The sequence below is a fragment of the Peromyscus eremicus genome, chromosome 4, assembly GCF_949786415.1.
Source record: "Peromyscus eremicus chromosome 4, PerEre_H2_v1, whole genome shotgun sequence".
NCBI lineage: Eukaryota > Metazoa > Chordata > Mammalia > Rodentia > Cricetidae > Peromyscus > Peromyscus eremicus.
The window spans coordinates 2,731,684-2,755,415 of NC_081419.1; the positions used below are offsets into that span (position 1 = coordinate 2,731,684).

General features: G+C 47.4%; 1 protein-coding gene across 5 annotated transcripts in view; it reads left to right on the top strand.

The window, feature by feature from the left end:
- Positions 1-14,753, top strand: part of Ak8 (adenylate kinase 8) — a 121,628-nt gene extending 106,875 nt beyond the window's left edge. For 3 of the 5 annotated variants that reach the window (XM_059259908.1, XM_059259907.1, XM_059259911.1), the window contains 2 exons: positions 6,841-6,921; positions 14,400-14,753. In XM_059259908.1, the coding sequence (XP_059115891.1) occupies positions 6,841-6,921; positions 14,400-14,637 (319 nt within the window). In that variant the 3' untranslated portion in view covers positions 14,638-14,753. The remainder of the gene's footprint in view (positions 1-6,840; positions 6,922-14,399) is intronic. The other 2 variants (XM_059259905.1, XM_059259906.1) reach the window with 2 other exon arrangements.
- Positions 14,754-23,732: the final 8,979 nt, after the last annotated feature.

Sequence of the window (23,732 nt, forward strand, 5' to 3'; positions counted from 1 at the left end):
AAAGCTACACAGAGCAACCCTGTCTCAAACAAAAAAGTATTTGCACTCTTTGTCAGTGTTTCGTGTTGGTCTAGCTGTAAAGGACACATGGGTCTGTGACCTAATTGTATAAGTTAAAAGCTGGAAGTGTGTGTGTGTGTGTGAGAGAGAGAGAAAGAGAGAGAGAGAGAGAGAGAGACAGAGACAGAGACAGAGACAGAGAGACAGAGACAGAGACAGACAGACAGACAGGAGACAGATGGAGAGAGACAGACAGACGGACTAGGCTAGAGGTCAACCATGGTTGCCATTCCTTCAGCTGCCCCCTTCTTTTGAGGAAGAGTCTTTTACTGGACTAGAACTCCCCAAGCAGGCTGGATGGCTAGTCACAGACTAGGGACTCTGCCTGTCTCTGCCTCCCCAGCACTTGGTTTCAGCACATACTGTCAGGCCGTTTGCTTTTCTTTTTCGATGGGCTCTGCAGACTGAGCTCAGGCTCTTGTCCTTACAAGGCAAGCACTCACCTCTTGAGCTATCTCCGGAGCCCCAGAATTTAGTTTTTAAAACAGCAGAATGATGGGGGAGTCTGAACACAGATTTGAGGGGAAAAACTGCTGTGTTAGGTTTCAAGCTCACAAGAGCCTTGACGGCTTAAGGAAGGCCTTGTGTCCTGCTAGCCTGGCCTTCTTGTCTCAGGATGTGGATCTCAGCTCTTTACTACTCTGCTGACCCAAAGCCAGTATGAGGGTATACATGCCAGCCAGAGACCTCACTGGATGAAGCCTTACTCAGAAGGCTTAAGCACTTCTGTCCCTCCTCAATCCTTCTGTCCCTACCAAGCCCCAAGGATGGCTTGGGTTCCCTGGGAACCCTGCTGAAGGGCTTGCTTCACAGGTGGTGGCCAGCTTGTCTCCTGTTATTTTTGCCTTAAACTCATTTGCTTTTCTCTGTGGGAAAAGCTTGCAGGACTACCTGACTCTGACAATTGGCTTCTCCTTATTGTCTGGGGAGCTCCTGGGTGGCAGTGTGCACAGGAAAAGATTTTTTTCCCCTTTCTTCTCAGTGGTGAAGGAGGGAGACATTTTCAGAGGGCTTTTAAAAAGAGCTGGATTATGCAGGAGTATCCTGGGTCATTCTCCTTCAGCCGGCTGCTGTGTTTGGAAATGCACTTCGTGAACTGCCAGGAGCGCTCGCTAATTTACTAGTTAACAGCAGGGAGAGTGAGTTTGTTGCTTGCCTCTGGAGAGACTGCAGACAGCGCCAGGATGGGTTTGCACTGTCAATTATGCACCATTTTCAACAAGAACTGGCCAGTGGGAGCCCTTGTTTTTGAAGGAGTGGGAGCTGGAAATGAGAGGGGCTATCACTGTGACCCAAGGCCAGACACAAGATACCCAAGGTGGTAGGATCGGGTGGAGGTGTTTGCCCTTTGGGTTTTTCAGATATGCTTGTCAGAGTGGAAAGGCTGCATGGCAAGCACTTTGAAACCCTGGCCAGAGAGGCCTCGTGTCCAGATGCTCCTCCGCATGGCTCTTCCTGGGCACAGCCTCTCTCAACCATGAACTTCAGGAATCTTTGCAGGCTTGGCCTGTGACCCAGGCACCTGTCAGGAGGGCCAGGAGGCCAACTGCATGGACTCAAAGCTGTGCTTTGCTAGGATGGGGTCCGGCCATTTTGTGTGTGACACCCGCCTGCTCACTCTCAGCATGTGTTGGCTCTCAGCGTTTGCCAGGCAGGAAGGACACAGTACTAACAAGACAGCCATAGCCCCTGTCCTGAACCTTGGTGTGCTTAAGGGATGAACCTGCCATGGTCTTAATCTGGACTGAACATCCTCTGGTGGAGTGGGACAATGCGTAGTGGAAACTGTGAGGCTGGGCAGGTGACTCAGCGTTCTGGGTTCCATCCCCAGAACTCACAGAAAAACGCCTGGCATGCTGGTGCATAGCTGTAATCCTAGCCCAGGGAAGGCAGGGACAGGGAGATCCCTGGGGCTCCCCAGCTAACCAGCCTATAGCTGAATCCGTGAGCTCTAGGAAAATGAGAGACCCTGTCTCAAAGGAGGTGGGCAGGGTTAAGATGACCCTTGAGGATGTCTTATGGCTTCCATATGCTCAGCAGCTAAGAGCACTTGTTGCTTTTGCAGAGGACTGAGTTCTATTCCCAGAATCCACGTGCCGGCTTACAACATCCATAATTCAGTTCCAGGGGATCTGATGTCCTCTTATGGCCTCTGTGGGCACCAGGTACATACATGGCACACAGACAGATGCAGTCAAATCACTCATACACATTAAATAAAAACAATTCAATCTAAAAGAAGAAAAGAGCTGGCTACTTCTGCTTTGTGCTCTCGGAACGCTGTGAAATTTGCCATTGAAAGAGGACTACCCTGGTGTCATCTTCTCCTTCCATGTCCTGGATGATGCTTCCAGTCAAGCCCTTGTCCATCACTCCGTCATTCTGGGGTGCTTTGTGTTTTCACTAACAACTCCCCTCTTCCTGGTCCTCCTCCAATGGTGGTCATGTGTAGTGACCTGAGAAGAAACACCATGAGTCATACCACGGCCAGAGACAGTCACAGATGGTCTGGACAGAAAGAGCCCTGGTGCCTTCCAGCACCAGGAGGCTCCCCATGGCAGTGGCTGGGTCTTGGACGTGCTGGAAGGAGGAGGCAACTTGAGCCTTTTTCAAGAAACTATCTGTGTTCAGACACCACACTTTCCCCTTTGGATGTCAGTTCCGGGATCCCAGAGCAGTCAGGGCACCAGCACATGTGTGTTGCCAACCGTGCGCGTACTTCACACTTCCTGAGTTTTGGATACAAATACTTGACCAGATATGTGTTGTGAAAATATTTTTCTCATTCTGGCTTATTTCTTAATGTATTTTGATACACAGAGGTTTTTTTTTTTTTAAATTACATTTGGTGCGTGCGTGCGTGCATGCGTGCATATGTGTGTGTGCACGTGCGTGTGCACGCGTGTGTGCACGCGCGTGTGTGTAGTGGTCAGAGGAACAGGGATAGTGAGAGCAAACATCCTTGCCCTGTTACCTTGTCAGAGGAAAATGTTCGGTCTTTCACTTTTGCACAGTGTTGGTGGTTGTGTTGTGTTGTTGTTGTTTTGTGAGCTGATCTGTATTGTCCTCTCTCCTCATTCATGGTGGCATGCACCTGCAGTTGTAACCCTCAGGAGCCTGAGGCAGGAGGATTGAGAATACAAGGCCAGTCTGGGCTGCGTAACAGTCGACGACTAGCTAGGCTACATAGTGAGATGCTGTCTACCTAGTCTAAAAAATACAGCGATTTCATTTTTAATCTTATTTATTTATTTATTTATTTATTTATTTATTTATTTATTCATGTATTGGTTTTTTTGAGACAGGGTTTCTCTGTGTAGTTTTGGTACCTTCATTTTAAATTTTAAATTGATTAAAAAATACTAGGCTTCCATTCCTGGATTAAAGCTCAGTTAATTGTAATAATGAGTTATTCTTCTGGTGTATTTCTGGACTTTTTTTTTTTTTGGTTTTTTTTGAGACAGGGTTTCTCTGTGTAGCTTTGCGCCTTTTCCTGGAACTCACTTGGTAGCCCAGGCTGGCCTCGAACTCACAAAGATCCGCCTGGCTCTGCCTCCCGAGTGCTGGGATTAAAGGCGTGCGCCACCACCGCCCGGCTGTATTTCTGGACTTTTAATTTATCCTGAGCTGTGCACACTGTATTGTACCAGTGGTGTTTTGTGGAACTCTATGAACTGGAGACATTAGGAAGCAGATGTGTCCACCTCAAGCCCGTGGGCCACTTGCAGCCTGGATTAGTAAACCATGAGTGTGAGTGTGTGTGTATGTGTGTGTGTGTGTGTGTGTGTGTGTAAGTATATGTATGAGTGTGTGTGTGTGTGTAAGTATGTGTATGTGTGTTTTATAACTTGACTTGGTTCCTGAGTGTGAACTTTGTAGATAACAACATCCTGTTCAGTGTGGAAAAGTTGAATGAGCCTGATGGACACACGGCATGGCAGTGGGGAAGAGCCTGTCGTGGTGCCGGCCTTGTGGGGTGCCAGCAGGGTTGTGTGGAGACTGGCAGGAGGTGGCTGGCCTTCAGGGAGGGGAAGCTGGGCAAAAGGAGAGAAGGAGACCAGCCCCAGGAGTGGCTGGCCTGAGAAAGAGCATCCCTCTCTGCTTTCCCCTTTATTGGTTAGCTGTTTTGTTCTTGAGTTCATACGTGTTCTAGTGTCTGATACCAAGTGTGCCAGCTGTCTATGTGGCTTGAATGTGAAAGGTCTCATAATTCGCTCATGTGTGTAAACACTTGGTGCCCTTTGGGAACGTTCTGGAACCTTTAGGAGGTAGAGCCTTTCTAGTGGAAGTCTGTCACTGGGGGTTGGGGGCAGGCCTTGAGGCCAGCTTCCTGTTTGCTCTCCACTTCCTGATGGCAGAAACAGTGTGAGTGAGCAGCTGCCTCACCCTCCTGCCACAGTGCCCCCACCACCACCGTGATGCTTGCATCCTTGAACTGTGGGCCAGAATAAAGGCTTCCTCCCTCAGATTGCTTCTTGTCATGTGTTAGGTCACAGCAAAAAAGGTCACCGGGGCTGGTTAGATGCCTCAGTGAGTGAGGGCACTTGCCAAGCCTGATGACCTGAGTTCAATCCCGGGGACCCACAGGTGGAAGGAGAGAACTGACCCCTACAAGTTGTCTGTAGAGAGTACGAGGTCCTTGTGCACACAGATAAGCAATAAGGAAAACAGGAAAGTTAAACACACGGGCTTGTCTCTTCAAAGGAAGGAGATGTTTGCCTGGCTTCCACCTGGAATGCTGGGAAGGATGTCGTTCACAACCTGGTGATCTTTTGCTATCTGTCAGGCCAGGCTTCACCTGAATCCCCCAGACTGTTACGTTCGCTTATCCTCGACTTTCCCCGTCTAAGCCTTGAGCATTGCTTCTCAGTCCATAAAGCCCGTCCTTGTGAGAGATGCCATTTGTACTGTACGACAGCCTAGGTGACTTCTGTGTTATCACAGGGCCAGACCAATCCTGACTCCCACAGGCCTTATGTTGACCTCAGTCATTTTCCCTAGACCCTTATCTTGAGCACTGTTTCTGAGTCAACAAGAACCCATCTTTATTGAAGAAACCATATATATGAGTTTCAATGTAGCTAGGCGGTGGTGAGACACACCTTTAATCCCAGCGCTTGGATCTCTGTGAGTTCAAGGCCAGCCTGATCTACAGAAAGAGTTCTAGGGCAGCCAGGGTTACACACACACAAAAAAAAAACCAAAAAACAAAAAACAAACAAACAAAAAAAAAACCCAAAACAACAAAAAAGTGTTTCAATGTTAACATGTTTTAAGCTTTGTTGTATCCATGGGAAAGAGTTAACTGTCATCAGAAAACTTTTCCCCAAAATTGTGCTGTGCTTAAATATGGCTAAAATAAACCATCTGGTGTCAGACTCTAGAAGTTTGAACCAGTGATGGCTAATTAAGTCGAGCTGAACTCAGTTTCATTTCTTCCTCTTCCATAGTGCCTACAGGGTTCCCCATAGTTGTTCTTTGATCTCTAATACACATTGTGGTACATGCCCCCCCAAAAAATGAATAAACAAAAGTTTGGTTTGTTTTTTGTTTTTTTGTTTTTGTTTGTTTGTTTGTTTTGAGACAGGGTTTCTCTGTGTAGCTTTGCGCCTTTCCCTGGAACTCGCTTTGTAGATCAGGCTAGCCTCAAACTCACAGAGATCCGCCTGCCTCTGCCTCCCGAGTGCTGGGATTAAAGGTGTGTGCCACCACTGCCCGGCTTTTTTTTTTTTTTTTTTTAAGAATAACTCTGGGTAAGTGTTAGAAGGAACCCAGAGGAAGCCAACCTAAACAAAAGAAGAGATTTACATAATTGTGTCAGTCAAACACCGAAGTATGAGCCTCAGGCAATGCTTAGCCCTAGTGTCTCTGGCCGCTCTCCGATGGCTCTGGGCAAGCTGCCTCTTCCGGGTCAGTAGATGAAGCTCCCGTAGAAGGGACTGGAGCTGCCTGGCACCTGCCTGGCTTGGCTTGGGTCTGCATCCTGCACCAGCCCCTGGAGCCAGGGGGAGGCCTGAGCTCAGCCTAGCCTCTTCACAGCCCTGGTCACAGCCACGCCACAGGCACGAAAGAGCCAGAAGGAAAAGGTATCTCCAGCCAAGAGGAATGGAGCAGGGAGAGTCCAGGCAGGGTCTGAACAGCCATACATGGCTGCCTCGTATGGCTGCCTCGTGGTGCTGGGGCAGACCTGCTCCCTGAGACACACACATGCACACCTGTGGAGAGTAATGCCAGCCTTGGCGCTATGGTTACAAAAGTCTGGCCTGGGGTTCCCTCCCACTGGTGACCATGGTGACTGTTCTTGTCTTGACTGTAGCAAGATGTAGTTTTTGGAAGTAAATGAGTGACAGTAGAGAGCCAAATGCCCCACAAGGCCACACGGGGAGACTTCAAGGGCAGGAGGAAGCAGGGGAAGGAGACAGGGTGGCCGAGGAGCTTGGTCGTGGTTTCTGTGGGTAGGAGTGTACAAGGCAGTGTAGGTTCCAGAGTGGCCAGTGGATGATTCTGGAAGGCTCTGGGCAGTCTCTGGTCACCCTAGTATCTGGCATTGGGGTGTTATTGGCCTGGAGAGTGAGTTTGATAGAGAAGGAGGGCGGGGCTCTAGGCTCTGGGCTCTAGGTGGGTTTGCTATGTACCCGGAAGTCATGTTGACAGGTCAGCTTTGACATCTCCACTGTTGGCGGGGAAAGGGAGTCTCCCCAGGATTAGCAGGCCCAGGCTGTCAAAGCTTTCCCAGGTCCAGACAGTAACAAACATGGCTGCTGTGGTGTCTCTCTGCAGGGTGTTCTTCCTGAACGTGCCATTGGATTCCATCCTGGAGCGAATGACACTGAGAAGGACTGACCCTGTCTCAGGAGAAAGGTTGGTCCGGGCTTACTGGTGGCTGGTCATGGAGGGCTGTTGGTGGCCAGGCCCCTCTACAGCCGCCTCTTCACTAAGGTGCTCAGTGCCTTTGTGGACCTGCTTCAGGACAGCGCTGGCTACGACAGACGGAGGCTAGAAACAGGATGGTTTTGTGAGTTCTGGGCATGTCTTTTGGCTCCCTGTCTGCAAGAGTAAGGGAAGAAATGTACCAGGCCCTGCAGCAACACACTGGTTAAGTATCTGGTCACTGTATTCCCAGCCCCCCGCTGGACTCCCCTTCAGTAATGGCCGCACCAGATGGGCAGGCTGTTAATACTTAACAAATAGTGTTTGGAAGGATGAAAAAGGAACAGATGAAGCCGGGGAGATCTCAGATGGTAAAGTGCTTGCCTTGAAAGCACGAGGACCTGAGTTCAGTCACTGGAACACACAGACACACACACACACACACACACACACACACACACACACACTTAAAAAACAAAACAAAACCCTTTGTGGTGATATATGCCTTTAATCCCAGCACTTGGGAGGAAGAGGCAGGTGGATCTCTGGCTTTTAGGCTAGCCTGGTCTACTTAGGGAGTTCCAGGACAGCCAGGACTACATAGAGGAAATCTTGTGTGATGACTATTCTTTGGTTGTCAACTTGACTACATCTGGAATTAACTGAAACCCAAGTGGCTGGGTACACCTGTGACAGGTTTTCCTCCCTTCCTTCCTTCCTTCCTTTTTTCCTTCCTTCCTTCCTTCCTCCCTCCCTCCCTCCCTCCCTCCCTTCCTCCTTCCTTCCTTCCTCCCTCCCTCCCTCCCTTCCTTCCTTCCTTCCTCCCTCCCTCCCTTCCTTCCTTCCTTCCTTCCTCCCTCCCTTCCTCCTTCCTTCCTTCCTTCCTTCCTTCCTCCCTCCCTTCCTTCCTCCTTCCTTCCTTCCTTCCTTCCTCCCTCCCTCCCTCCTTTCCTTCCTTCCTTCCTCCCTCCCTCCTTTCCTTCCTTCCTTCCTCCCTCCCTCCCTCCCTCCCTCCCTCCCTCCCTCCCTCCTTCCTTCCTTCCTTCCTCCCTCCCTCCCTCCCTCCTTCCTTCCTTCCTTCCTTCCTTCCTCCTTCCTTCCTTCCTTCCTCCTTCCTTCCTTCCTTCCTTCCTCCCTCCCTCCCTCCCTCCCTCCCTTCCTTCCTTCCTTCCTTCCTTGCTTTCTTTTTTTTTATTGTTGTTGTTGTTATTTTGTTGTTTCTGAGACAGTTTCTCTGTGTAACAGCCCTGGCTGTCCTGAAACTTGCTCCGTATGCCAGGCTGGCCTTAAACTCAGAGATCTACCTGCCTCTGCCTCCCGAGTGCTGGGATTAAGGCGTGGGCCACCACTGCCCAGCAGAAGACCTACTTCTAATCCAGATCTTTAGAGAAGATCCACCTTTCATCTGGGCCACACCTTCTGTTGGCAGCCTAAATAAAAGACATGGAAGAAGGAAGCTTTCTCTCTCTACTTGCTTGTTCTTGCTCTCTCTGGCAAGTCCATTTCTTCCCTGGCATTAGAGTCTATTTCTTTGGGATTCTGGCATATACTGAAGACCAGCTGAGACATTCATTCTCAGGGACTGAACAACTACTGGATTCTTGGATCTTCCATTTGTGGACAGGCGTTGTTGAAATAGCTGGACCACAGCCTGTAAGCCATTCTAATAAATCATATATATATATATATATATATATATATATATATATATATATATATATATATATATTCATTCTATCAGTTCTGTTCCTCTAGAGATTCCTAACAAAATACAGATTTTGGTACCAGGAGTGGGGGGTCTGGAACAGGAGAAGGCTCTTCAACAGGTTCAGCATGCTGACCATTTGCTGTTCTACCATTTGAACATTATGATTCAGCAGACCTGATGGTACTTGAGGTGTCAGCGACAGATAGGGATGCTGTTTGGAGCCTTCGGCAAGCCCCTTTGGCAAGCTCTTCTGTGAACCATAGAAGAAACCTTTGGGATTATGGAGCAAGTCTCTACCATTGTCTGCAAACAACTATTCCCTTTAAAAGACAACCTTTGGCCTGCTATTGGGTCTTAGTGGAAACTGAACATTTGACAATAGGCCACCAAGTTACCATGCGAACTGAGATGCTCATCATGAGCTGGGTGTTATCTGACCCACCAAGTCATAACGTAGGATGTGCACAGCCACAATCCATTATCAAATGGAAGTGGTATGTATATATGTGACTGAGCCTGAGCAGGTCCTGAAGGCACAAGCAAGTTACATGAAGAAGTTGCCCAAATGCCTGTGGTTTCTACTCCCATTACAAAGCCATCTGCTGCCAAGCATGCACCTGTAGCCTCATGGGGTGAGGAAGAGGAGACAAGGGCCTAGTTTACTAATGATTCTGCACATTATGCAGGCGCCACTTCTGAGTGGCTAGCTGTAGCATTACAACCCCTGTCTGGGACAACCCTGAAAGACACCGGTGAAGGGAAATCTTCACAGTGGGCAGAACTTTGCACAGTACATATTGCCATATATTTTGTTTGGAAGGAGAACTGGCCAGATGTGTGATTGTTCACTGATTCATGGGCTGTAGCCAATGAATAGGCTGGATTGTCAGGGACTTGGAAAGAGCATGATTGGAAAATTGGTGAGAAAGGCATCTAAGGAAGAAGTATGTGGATAGATCTCTCCAAATGGGCAAAGGATGTGAAGATACTTGTGTTCCATGTAAATACTCATCAAAAGGTGACATCAGCTGAGGAGTTCAGTAATCAAGTAGATAGGATGACCCATTCTGTGGACAGTCAGCCTCTTTCCCTGGCCATCCCTGTCATTGCCCAATGGGCCCATGAACAAAGTGGCCATGGTGGCAGAGATGGGGGTTAGGCATGGGCTCAACAACATGGACTTCCACTCACCAAGGCTGACCTGGCTACAGCTTCTGCTGAGTGCCAGATCTGCCAGCAGCAGAGACCAACACTGAGCCCCAGATATGACATCATTCCTGGGGTGACCAGCCAGCGACCTGGTGGTAGGATGGCTATACTGGACCACTTCCTCCATGGAAAGGACAGTGCTTTGTCCTTACTGGAGTAGATACTTATTCTGCTCATGGATCTGCCTTTCCTGTACATAATGCTTCTGCCAAAACCACCATCCATGGACTTACAGAATGTCTTACATCTTACAGATGTATCATGAATCTTAGAAGGTCTTATTAATAAAATCAAACCTGAGGCCAGTTATTGGGTTGAAATGCTGGAAGGTCAGAGAGACAGAACAAGCCACAGCTAACCTCACCTGGCCAACTTCTCAGCTGATCTTGTTTCCTCAGACTGGAAGCCTTTGTGTCCTCATATCCAAATGGCTCTCAGCTGAACTGCTTCTTGTAGCCTGAAAGCATAACCAGCCAAATGCTTCTAGTTCCTGGTCTTCATGCCTTATATACCTTTCTGCTATCTGCCATCACTCCCTGGGATTAAAGGCTCACTTCTTGGGATTAAAGGCATGTGTCACCATGCCTGGCTGTTTCCAATGTGTCCTTGAACTCACAGATCCAGAGGGATTTCACCTCTGGAATGCTAGGATTAAAGGTGTGAGTGCCACCATTTTCTAGCCTTTGTATCTAGTGGCTGTTCTGTCTCTGACCCCAGATAAGTTTATTAGGGTGCACAATATTTTGGGGAACACAATACCACCACATTTCCTCTTTTTTGTCTAAAAATAAAAAAGCTTATAACTAATACAAGAAAAATTATACCCAATAAGTATATACAATATACACAGTCAAGATTACATTAACGATGTCTAGTCCATTAACATTTGACAAATTCAGAAAAAACTCCATTATATATATATAAACAATGTCCAGTCCAGTAATATTTGATAAACACAGACAAAAATTTTCATTACTTATCCTATTTAAAACAAGTAGTTCCTTTTTAAATGTAGATTCAGTGATTGACCTTTTTATCTTATCATATCCATAGTCTATCTTTTTTCTTTTCTTTTCATAATAGATTCAGTAGTCTACCTTTTGTCATTTTTATATCTTCCCCTTTTTCTTTTTACAGTAGATTCAGTGATCTACCCATTTATCCTATTATTCTTTATCTGTTTTCTCAGAATAGATTCAGTGATCTACCTCATATCTATATTCTTTTCTCTTTTTTCTTTCTTTTTTAAACAAAAACTCTGAATTTAATCTCCTTGTTCAGCTTTTCCCCTGACCATTAACAATTAACAACTTGTAACCAACTGTTGTAAACAATGACAATATCCAAAACTCATTAAACAACCAAAAACTACCCACCTCACTTCTTGGGAATGTGGGCGTCTTTTTCTTAAAGTTACTTCTTGCTTTCTAGGGGCGAAGACATCTTTAGGGAATCTTGAAAAGAAAATTTTGGGGTTAATTGTCAAGTCCTATATCATTTGTGCAGTCACTGCATAATGAGAAAGTGCAGGGCTTGTTTCAAGTCCTTGTTCAAGTAGTCTGTCAGGCTAGATCCTCTCAGCTAGCCATCTTGAAATTGTCCTGAGCAGTTTGTAGTCCAAGGTCGATCTTTCCATGGTGTTAATCAGCTTAATGGCTTTACCATAGTCCTTGTGGAATCATCTTTGTGGGGTCTCTTCATCCTTTTGAAGATTTCAAAGTCACTGTTAGGCATGGTCATGGTTCCCTAAAGACTTTTTTTTTTTTTTTTTGTGCCTCCTCTGTGGTTTGGAGTAATCATAGTCTGATAAATGTCTGTCGCTTGGAACCATGAGTGTTCTTCCCTGGAAGAGAAAATCTTCACAGCAATTTCTCCCCACCATTTGTCTTGCCAAACTTTTCCAAACTGACCTTTGCTGATGCTTTCTTGTAACATGATGGTCCTGGCAATTCTTCTCTGAACAAGCAGCAGTAAATCCTTTGTCCCAGGTAGCAGCATCACCACAGTCACCAACATGATGAGAAGCAGCCAGCAATTCAGAGCAGCAGTCTCTGCCTCCATGGTCCCACCACTGTTTGTGGTTCGGTCTGGGCCAAAGCTTCTCCCAAGCCTCCTAGGCTGGCCTCAAACTTCGAATCCTCCTGCCTCTGCCTCCTTCAGTAAATCCTACCGGCGTGTGCCACCACAACATGGTATTCCACACAGTATTGCTTCTGACCAGGAACTCACTTCACAGCCAGTGAAGTACAACAGTGGACCATGATCATGGAACCTACTGGTCTTACCATGTTCCCCACCATTCTGAAGCAGCTGGCCTGGTAAAAGGAAGAAATGGCCTTTTGAAGACACCGTTACAGCATCAATTAGGTGGCAGCAGCCTGGAGGGCTGGGGCAGGATTCTCCAGAAGGCAGTATATACTCTGAATCATCATCCACTGTATGGTACAGTTTCTCCCATAGCCAGGATCTAGGGGTCCAGGAATCAAGGGCTGGAAAAGGAAATAGTTCTACTAACTATCACCTCTAACGACCCACTAAGAAAATTTTTGCTTCCTGTTCATGTGGCCTCGAAGTTTTGGTTCCAGAGAGGGGAGTGCTCCTGCCAGGATTCACAACGAACATTCTATTGAACTAGACGCTTGGACTGCCCGCTGGTCACTCTGGGTTTCTGATGCCTTTAACCCAACAGCCTAAGAAAGGAATAACAGTGTTAGGAGGTATGACTGATCCAGATTACCATGGGGAAACTGGATTACTTCTCCACAATGGAGGGAAGAAGGACTATGTCTGGAGTGCAGGAGAGCCTTTAGGGCATCTCTTGGTGCTACCATGTCCTGTGATTAAAGTCAATGGTTAAAGTCAAACTAGAACAGCCTAATCCAGGCAGGATGGCAAAGGGCACAGACCCCTCAGGAGTGAAGGTATGGGTCACTCCAGGAAAAGAGTCAAGACCTGCTGAAGTGCTTGCTGAGGGTACAGAATGGGTAGTAGAGGAACATGGTTATAAATACCAGTTAAGGTCATGTGGCCAGTTGCAGACCAAGGATTATAATTGACATGAGTGTTTCTGTCATATTTTATAAAGAGTGTGTTTGTGCTAGCCAGGTGGTGGTGGCGCACACCTTTAATCCCAGCACTTGGGAGGCAGAGGCAGGTGGATCTCTGTGAGTTCAAGGCCTACCTGGTCTACAAAGTGAGTTCCAGGACAGCTAGGGCTACACAGAGAAATCCTGTCTTGAAAGAATAAAACAAACAAACAAAAAGAATATGTTTGTATAGATATTTGCATTTTCTTTCTTTGATTTCCTTATCATGTGATATACTATCAATCAAGAGAATATCAGTGGTTATCATATTTAAGTTTTGAGATACCAAAAGAATGTCCCTCAAGGGGCATTGCTATATATTCTAAAACTTACGATTTGTTTGTGGTTGTTTGAGGGACAGTTATATCATGTTAGGAGTAATTATGTTGTGGCTGAATATATACTACATTTCTGATTTTTACATGGGGTAATTATAGTTAGGTGTTATTATGACCTGTTTTTTCACTTGAAAATTAAGCAGGACATAAGGAGATATGATTGTGTGTCAAGTTGACAAGGAGTGGACTTGTGATGGCTGTTCTTGGTTGTCAACTTGACTACATCTAGAATAAACTAAAACCCAAGAGTCTGGGCACACCCGTGAGAGATTTTTTTCTTAATCAAGACATTTGAAGTGAGAAGACCCACTTTTAATCTAGATATTTTGAGGTGAGGAAGATCCACCTTTCATCTGGGCCACACTTTCTGCTGGCAGCCTATATAAAGGACATGGAAGAAGGAAGCTTGCTCTCTTTGCCTGCTTGCTCTTGCCCTCTCCGGCAAGTCCAGTCCTCCACTGGCATTAGAGTCTACTTCTTTGGAATTCTGGCATATACTGAAGACCAGCTGAGACATCCAGTCTCGTGGACTGAACAACTACTGGATTCTTGGACCTTTTGTTGGTAGACAGCTGAAGCACAGCCTGTCAGCCATTCTGATATATGTCAGTTCTGTTTCTCTAGGGAACCCTGATGAATAAACCCTGTCCCCCCAAAACAAAACAAAAGCCAGGGGCTGCAAAGATGAGTGCATGGTGCTTTTCCAGAGGACTTGAGCTTGGGTCCCAGCGCCCACAAAAGGGAGCTGACAACCACCTGGATTTCTAGTTCCAGGGAATCCAACTCTCTTCTGACCTCCAGCACCTGCACACATGTGACAGGGAGGAGGAGAGGGCTTGCCAAGGTGGGAAAAGGAAAGAAGAAAAGAACCTGGGTTGTTCGTTGTTTGTTCTGTTTTCAGGTGGGGTCTCACTCCATAGCTCTGGCTGGCCTGGAACTTGTAGAGATCTGCCTGCCTGGGCCTCCTGAGTTCTGAGGTCAAAGGGGAAACTGGCTCTTCCTGAGACCAGTCTAGGGTGTACAAACATGGCTGGCGTTTGTGCCTGGTGGTAATGGCGACAAGGCAAGGGCATTCAAGCATGGTCGACAAGAGGACTGAGGCCCCCCTGTCATCTGCTTCCCTCGTAGGTTCCATCTCATGTACAAGCCCCCTCCCACCGTTGAGGTCCAGGCTCGTCTCCTGCAGAACCCCAAGGACTCAGAGGATTACATCAGGCTCCGAACGGACCTGTTCTTCAGGAACTCTGGGGACCTGGAGCAGTACTATGAGCGGGCCATCACCATCAACGGGGACCAGGACCCATACACAGTCTTCGAGTACATAGAGAGCGGGATCATTAATCCTCTGCCCAAGAAAATGACCTGATAACGTGCAGAGCCATGAGCAAGCCCTGGAGATACTAGAATCCCTTGCCCACAACCTTCAGCAGACCACCACACCACCACCACCACCACCACCACCACCACCACCACCACCACCACCACCACCCCAGCCAATAAAGATGCTAGGCACAACCTCAGGTAGCCTTCTTATGGAGTCTGAGAACACAGGGCAGAGGACGCCCACGGAGGGGGCGCAGTGGAATGCTGGATGCTAGGTCCCCCTCTAAAGTCAGGTGTGGATGAAGCCCACCTCAAGCAGCAGCAGCACCCCACTGTGGGTAACTGGGTGGGTGCACTGGTCATGTTCTATAGCAGAATGGAACCAATAGCATGGATATATATTACAAAAGGCATTTAGTGATTGGCTTACGTGACACCAGCTAGGCCAACAATGGCCATCTGTATGCTGGAGAGTCTGAGAACCTCACAGCTGCTTAGTCCGCAGGGCTAGGTAATCTAGATGTTTCAGTCCAGGGCTGGAGGCAGGGAGGATTCCTGGAGAGTCACTGGTCTTTAGTCCACACTGGAAGGTTGATAAAACTCGGTTCTGGTATCAGTAGAGCATGGTAGGAGTGGTAGTAACAGGGCAGATGCATCCATAAGCAAGAAATGAAGGCAGGCAGGCAGGCAAAGCAGGCCTGGTTTTCCCTCACACATGAGGTGTTTCCCACTCTGGGGGAGGCCGTCCCTCCTCAGCTAATCCCCCCAGAGAGACGTGGCTCTTTGCCAATCCCAGGTCCAGTCAAGTTGACAACCAAGTTTAATCACCACAGAGTTAAACTCACTCTTCACAACCTCTCTGTCCCTCGCTAGCAGAGGTGGAGTGATAACCGCAGGTACCTCTCAGTAACCCAAAGGATCCAGTGGGGTGGTCGGCAGAGTGCTCAGCCCAGTGAGGACACATGTGAGCTCTGCTTTAGAGCTTCAGCACTGAGCTAAATGCAATGGCACCCAGCAATTGGGAGATAGAGACAAGAGGATCAGGAGTTCAAGGCCAGTCTCCTCTGGTTACATGGTTCAAAGGTCATTCTGTACTGCAGCAAACTCTTGTCTCAAAAAGAAAAACATGGCATCCAGTAGAACTCTCTGGAATGAGGGACATTGCTTCTATCTGCACTGTCCATGTCAGCAGCCTCTGGCCACAGGAGGCTCCTGAGGCACCTGTAATATGGTTGTGCCATGGGAGAGGTGTGTTTTAAGTTTTATTTAGCTTTTACACATTTGAATTTCAACAGCCTTTCGAGGCTGGCAGCTGCTCTATGAACTGTGTGTGTGTGTGTGTGTGTGTGTGTGTGTGTGTGTGTGTGTGTGTGTGGCAGGGGGTAGTGGGAGGAGGGCTGGGGAGGTATTGTGAGGCCAAGGCACCAGTCATCCCCTGTCCTCTGTATAGCCTGCAGGCCCCACAGGAGGGGCCTGGACGGAGAGAGACCTGGGTTTAGATGGTGTGACTGGAGTTTCTTTCACATCTCCTTCCATCATCTCATCCTTCAGGATGGTCCCAGTCAGGCAGGTCCTTAGGTGTCTCACGTGAAGATGCAAGAAGGTAACTCCCTTACCTAAGGTCACCTGTCTCCAAGACTGACCTTAAATCCAGGATTCCCAGGACTGGGCTGACCTCAGAGTCTAGCACTTAGGGCTCTGGGAAGCTCGGAGACCCTGGGACCGATGCCCAAAGGCCCTTCTGGCTTAGGACAGCTCAAAGCCCATTTAGCAGAGCTTGCTCCTGGGCCTGTCCCAGCTAGGTGCACAACCTGCCTTCTGTACCTCCCCTCTCTGCTGAGTGCCTCAGCTCCATTTCCGTAGGCTGTCGGACCCTGAGCACCACCTCTCGAATCTCCACCAGGGTCTCCCCACCAAGGTCCCCTGCAGTGCCCACCTTCAAACTTATTTGACACTACACACTCATTTCAGCACATGTCCAGCTTGCCAGGGCTCCCTGCAGGGTGTTAGAAAAGAATATTCTCAGTGTCACACAAAGAAACACATTAATAAAGTAAAAGTGACGGTAGGACACTTCCTTTCCACAAAAAAGTGTGTGTCACAATTCAAACCAACACGCTGGCCAAAATGCTGTCTTTTTTTGTATGGGTATTTTGTCTACATAGTGAGCTCCAGACCAACCAGGCTTCATAGTAAGACTGTCCTAAGGTTACTATGGCTATAATGCTGGAGAAGGAGCTGAGAGTTCTACATCTGGATCTGAAGAGAGCATAAGGAGACTATGAGCCACACTGGTGTAGCTTGAGCATATGAGACCTTAAAGCCTACCCCACAGTGACACACTTCCAACAAGGCCACGCCTCCTAACAGTGCCACTCCCTATGGGCCAAGCATTCACACGAGTCTGTAGGGCCACACCTATTCAAACCACCACAGACTCATATAGTTCAGACTGGTCTTGAACTCCCTGTGTAAACAAGGATGACTTTGAACTTCGGATCCTCCTGCCTGTTCCTCCCTCCTGAGTGCTGGGATTACAGGTGTGTATCACCACATCTGGTTTACTTAGCTTTGGAGATAGAACCCAGGGCTTCGTGCATGCTATGTGTCTTAGTTAGGGTTTCTATTGCACCATGACCACGGCAACTCTTATAAAGGAAAACACTTAATTGGGGCTGGCTTACACTTCAGAAGTTTAGTCCCTTATGGTCACGGCAAGAAGCATGGCAGCATACAGGCACACATGGTGCTGGAGAAGGAGCTGAGAGTTCTACATCTGGATCCACAGACAGGAGAAGAGACCAGTGTCCCACACTGGGCATAGCTTGAGCATATGAGACCTCAAAGTCTTCCCCCACAATGACACACTTCCTCCAACAAGGCCACACCTCCTAATAGTGCCACTCCCTATAGGCCAAGCATTCAAACACATGCACTATGCTAAATGAGACACATCTCCAGTCCAGCAAATGCTTGTTGAGCCATGTCCCCAGCACTAGGTAGATGGTAGAAGAAAAAGGACAAAGTTGCTGTGCTCATGTGACCAGCTTTTTTTATAGAGAGATAGTAAAAGTGAGAGAGAGAAAAAAAAATCTCATCTCTGATGGCCCCCGAGAACCATCTCACCCATAGGTCCCATTAAATAGTTGCATCCTTTCATCGGGCTTACTTCTTTTTACCTAGGGCTGTCAGTCAAAGTTCCTGAAACTTGGGAGGATTATGGATAGTGTAGCGGTGTTCCCAGGGGAGGAGGAAAGAGGCAATTTAGATGCAGCCACACTCCTGTGAGATCCCATGGAAGGCAAAGGTGGCTTAGATGTTGAGTTTTAAGGCACATTAAAGAGGTTTGGGGGCATAAAAAAAAGCCATATAGTTGACTACAGAATTAACTTCAATTTTTTAAAAACATAATTATAGATATCTTTCATTATTGAAATATGTTCCTTGCTTCTAAAAAAAGTAAGTAAAAATACGGTGACAGAACCCACAGGAAGAAAAATGCCCATCCTCCCCCTGATCAAACCTTCAATGATCATCATCGTGGTGACCACAGGTAAATCCGGAATTTCAGTTGCAGGGGAGGGTGAGTGGATGGATACATGAGTGGGTGGGCTAGTGAAAGATGAATAGTTTGATAAATGGATGGGTGGGTGAAGGATGATGAATGGGTGGGTAGATGAATGGATGTATGGGTAGATGGGTAGGTGGGGGGGTGAATGGATGTGTGGGTAGATAGAAGGATGAGTGGTGAGTGTGTGGGTAAGTGGATGGATGGATGGATGGGCACAGTCTTGTGATTGTATTGCTTATATGTTTTTAATACTTTGTGTGTATATGCGTGTACATGTCTGTGTTTGTGCATATAGACCAGAGGTGGGTGTGTTCCTCAGTTGCTGTCCATCTTCCATACCAAGGCAGGGTCTCCTGCTGAACCTAGGGCTCACCAGCTTGCACAAATCTAGCTTGGCCATTTGCTCCCAGTTGTTGAGATTACAGGCAGGGCATGACTACCTGGCATTGCTGACATTTACAGATGATGGGGATCTTGTCACGGGTGGCAAGCACTCTGTGCTAAACCATCTCCCCAGCCCTGTACCATCTGGCTACTTTCAAGGTCTTTTCCTCCATGCCATGAGAATCTTCAGTTTGCTTGAGTGGCTAAATTAACAGCTACATATCGTGGACTATGGGGGGGGGGTCCAGCCCCTCTATAGTCCCCTCCCAGGGTCCAGGAAGAATCTACAACCAGCTGATAATTTAATCTTTGATGATAGGAAATGAATCTATGTACACAGAGCTCCTTAGTCCATATACTTTATTATTCTGTGATAGTTCTCGCTCTATAAGCTTCTATTCTGTTCTCATGCCTAGCTCCTTTCTTGCCTGATTTCTATCTGCATTTATCTGCTGTCCCCTCTAAGTTCTATCTTAATCCTCTCATCTTAGTTCTGCCCCATCTAGGTTCTCATCAGTCTAGTTCTTTCCCACCTCATCTCCTCTCCCATCTCCTTCTTTCTCATCTTGTTCTTCCCCACCTGGCTCTTCCTCATCTTCTATCTTGTTCCTCTAGTACTCACTTTTAGCCCTTCAATTTAGTTCTTCCCATCCAGTCCGTTCCTCTCCAGTTCTTACCCATCTAGTTCTTCCGTTTTCTTTTTTCCTCTCTCTCGCCTCCTCTCAGTCTCCTTATTCTCTCAGTTCTCTCCAAGTCTCTCAGGAATCCAGTTATAAACCCAAGCTATAGCAATCCTCTGGCAGAGTAAGGTCACCAGGCTTGAATTCGTACAGGGTCATAAAGGCAGACAAGAGTTTTCCTGCAGTGACCACCAGGCTTTCTTTTACAACCCAAAAGGGGAGTGGTAAAGGAGGAGGCCAACTGAGAACTAATGATCGGTTAGTGTATCAAAAAGGGAATTTATGTGCTCAATCTACATTCCTAGAAGTGGTTAGGTAAGAAATTAGGAGTCTATAATGTTAGTAAAACCGTATAAGAAAAGAGGGTCTCAGCTTGAATTACACAAGAAATAAAGCTATCCCCCTGACCTAGGAGACAGTGTTGTTTCCATAAGGGTGTTACCTTTGTTCAGGAGATCGTTTGGCCTTGGATGCTTGATAGGTATTTTAGATAAATACACTGGTAGGAGTTCTTGGAAGTACATAGCATACAAGAAAATCGTTGTAGGAACCAGCTTATATATATACAAAAGCTAAAATATCACCAAGACTTCTTAAGCCATGGTCTGACCTTCAGAAAAGTCCTTGACTTTTCCAAGTAGTAGCTTTTGTGATAGTAGCTGGGTTCCATTATATTTTCCTGCGGTTTGCAGTAGCTACACATCCTGCTTTTCCTCACAGCTAGAGAACATACTTCTAGCCAGTGAAAATATCCAGGAAAGCTGCTGCTTTTCTCCTTACAATGATAGAGCACTGGGCATGATAAGAGACACCTGTAATCCCAGCCTTGGGGAGGCTGAAGCTGGAGGATAATGTATTCAAGGTCAGTCTGAGCTACAAAGTAAGATCCTGTCTCAAAAACAGTCAGGTAGAGGTTGGGGCCAGCCTTTAATTCCAGCACTCTGGAGGCAGAGGCAGGCAGAATCTCTGTGAGTTCGAGGCCAGCCTGGTCTACAGAGTGAGTTCCAGGATAGCCAGAGCTACACAGAGAAACTTTGTCTCGAAAAACAAAACAACAAAACCAGAACCAGTGGCTAGTGGGAATCACTGTCCACTCCTGTGAGGTGTGGACATCAGTTCCCTGCAGCACCTTAAGCCCTGTGCCCAGGCCTGGGTCTGAATCTTTCTAGGGTTCTATGCTGATCATCCAAGGCAGGGGGAGAGCTTAGCCTTCCTGGAGACCTAGGCTGTGTGGAAGAGTGGTCAGCATCTGAACGAGAAGCAGCTTTGGGTGGAAAAAAGAAGCACAGGCTGTGGGAAGGCATCTGCTTCCTTCCTTCCAGTGAGGGCAAGAGCCAGAGAGGGAAGGAACCGAGGCCTCCTGCCTCCAGCCATGTGCCTTCTGCCATACCCATTTTACAGATGGGGAGACTGACAATTTCATAACCAGAGTCCTGAACCTGCTGCAGCTGCTGCTGCATTTCCATCACTGATGTCAGAACTAGATTCTTCAGGCTTCTCACGAGACTAAAGACCATCAGCTCACCGGGAATCCTCCAGGCCTTCAAAGTCAGATTGGGACTGCTGGGTCAGTCAGCCTTGTGGAATGAACAACTACTGGCTCCCTTTCCAGTGTGAGTCAGCCATTGTGGGACTACTCTGGCCATTTCATGTAAATCAATCTAATAAATATTATAAACAAATATAATAAGTATATATTATACATATTAATATAAGTGTATAAATGTAATTCATATAAATATAGTATACATAATATATGTGATATATTGTGTATATGCATGATATATTGTATGCATGTATATGTGCATATATGTATAATATACTTACATATTACTATGTATAATATACATATTACATATGTTATATATGTAATATAATCATATAATATAATATAGTGATATACTAATTATATAATATATTTTATACATAATATATAAATATAATACATAAGTATATAACATTTATTAGATATAGTATAAATATAATTTAATGTGTATTAAATATATATTAAGAGAGGATTATTATATTGTATATTTACTATTATATTTATACGTATATTTATTATAGATATATCCATTCTATTGGTTCTGTCTTGAAAGCCCTAGTAGTAGTGCTGAGATAGCTCAGCTGGTAAAGTGCTTTCCTTGCAAATCCAAGGGTCTGAGTTTTCTCTCCAGAATTCATCTTAGAAAAAGCGAGGTGCAGTGGCCTATGCCTGTAATCCCAGCACTGAGGGGGATCCCTGGGGCTCAGTAGCCCAGCCAGCCAACCCTGCTTGGCCAGCTCCAGACTGGGAGATAAGCATAATGTGCTTTTAAGCCCTTGGTCTCCCCATTATGCTTAAAATCAAATAATGCCCTCATGGTCCACCTCTGTACCTCACCCCTAAGGACACCAGGGACTATCGGTCTGGCCAGATGGCGCAGCACTTACCCTCCTGAGAACTACTGGTCACTTTCTCGTTGAGGGCCGTCCCTGGCCTCTGCTATTCCAGAATCGTATCATGAGGGACAAGGGAATCTCATCCTTGTCTCACCATTACTGTCAACCCTGTGCTGTCCGAATCTTAGATGGTCTTGTAATAAAAACCCAGAGTCGGATATCAGGGCGAAAGCTGAAAGATCAGGGAAGCAGAACAGCTGCCACTAGTTCTTACCTCTACAAAATCCTCAGCCTAAAGAGAGTGAGTTCCTGTTTCCTCACGCCTTATATACCTTTCTCTGCCCTGCTATATTACTTCCTGGGATTAAAGGCGTGTGTGCTTCCCAAGCAAAGGCATGAGATCTCAAGTGCTGGGATTAAAGGTGTGTGACTCCCAAGTGCTGGGATTAAAGGTGTGTGCCTCCACTGCCTGGCTCTGTTTCTCTCCTAGACTGGATCCATCTTATGTAGCCCAGTGTGGCCTTGAACTCACAGAGATCCAGACAGATCTCTGCCTCCCATATGATAGGATTAAGGGTGTGTGCCACCACTGCCTGACCTCTATGTCTAATCTAGTGGCGGCTCTGTCCTCCGATCCTCAGACAAGTTTATTAGGGTACACAATATATCACCACAGTCCTGGGCTGGAACACAGCCACCACTGGCCTCTCCCTGACCCCCATGCCCGGCCCTGGCTTTTGCTGAGGTTCGCCGTTCTCTCTGGAGGAGATGGCTGCTCGTTGTCTGCCTCTCTCTGGCAGAGGAGCATTTGGGCCCCTCCCTCAGCGTGGCAATGAGGCGGCACTGGTGTCTGTGTCACATTGGCTGCCTTAGGATCTGACCCTCGGACTAGCCATGTCCTGTGCTCTCCTTCCTCAACTTCCAAGGCTTGTAGCTCTTTAGTTCCTGTCCAGCCTGTTCCCCCATCCCCCTCCTGGAGCTGGGACTGAAAGCACTTTTTTTTTTTGTTTGTTTGTTTGTTTTCTTGTTGGCAGTGCTTGAGATTGAACCCAAGGCCTTATGCTTGCTGAGCAAGTACTGACAAGCTACACTCTACTCCCTGAGACTAAAAAGGAACTGAGTTTTTGACCTGGGGGGCAGGGGAGGGGAACCTCAGAAGAGATGTCCAGTGACGGCAGGCACTCTCCATCCTTAAAGGGGAGCCATGTCTCCTAGAACCTGGGATTGGGCGTTCCCAACAGCACCCAGCTGGATCCCAGCACCCTCACTCCTCAGGTCTGATGGGTCTGGAAAGCCTTGGCTGTGACTGCAACTCCCAGGACGCACACAGGTTTGGGGGGACCTGCTGCTGCCTGGTGAGGAAACCCCAATCCTCTTCTGAGGCTGCTGATGGTGTCAGTGGCTTCTGGTTAAGCCTTCACTCCGCCTTGGCCTGTCCCTGGATGCAGGTGGTTAGGATGTGGACAGTTAATCTGGAAGGGAATCCAAGTAAGGAAGCCAGCTGGGAAAGGAGAGCACTGTTCACCCATGGGAAGGAAGGCTCTCTCCCTCCCCTTTGAAGGTTAACTGAGCCGTGCTTTGAGAGGACACCAGTGCAGTGGCCACCCTGCTATATGCCTAAGGAAATCAGCCCAAACTCCTCTCCTGAGAGGTTGGGACAGCTGTGCCAAGGCTGATACTCCCAGCAGCCGCACAGACCAGCAGGCCAGGCACACACGCAGAGGCTCCACAGAACACAGACAGGGGTCTGAGCTTATCATCACTGGACAGTTTTTAAAAAGGAGGCCAGGTAAGCAGAGGGATGGCTACCAAAGAATGCATGCTGGCTGTCAGGCCCCTCCCAGACCTGTACAAGTCCTCCAGGTAAGTCTGTGGTTAATGATGGGTGGAGCCACAACCCAGCACAGGGGACCTCCACTACTTGGTGCTTCACCAAGAGCATGTTCCCAGTGTCACTTTCCTGGACAAGTACTATTTAACTGGCGTTGTTAACAGTCAGGGGGTCTAGGCTAACATGACGATCAGTGGATAAAAGCCCTTAGCACACCACACACGAGCCTGGCAACCTGAGGTTCAACCCCTAGAACCACAAACGGGCGGGGGAACCAGCTCCACACAGTT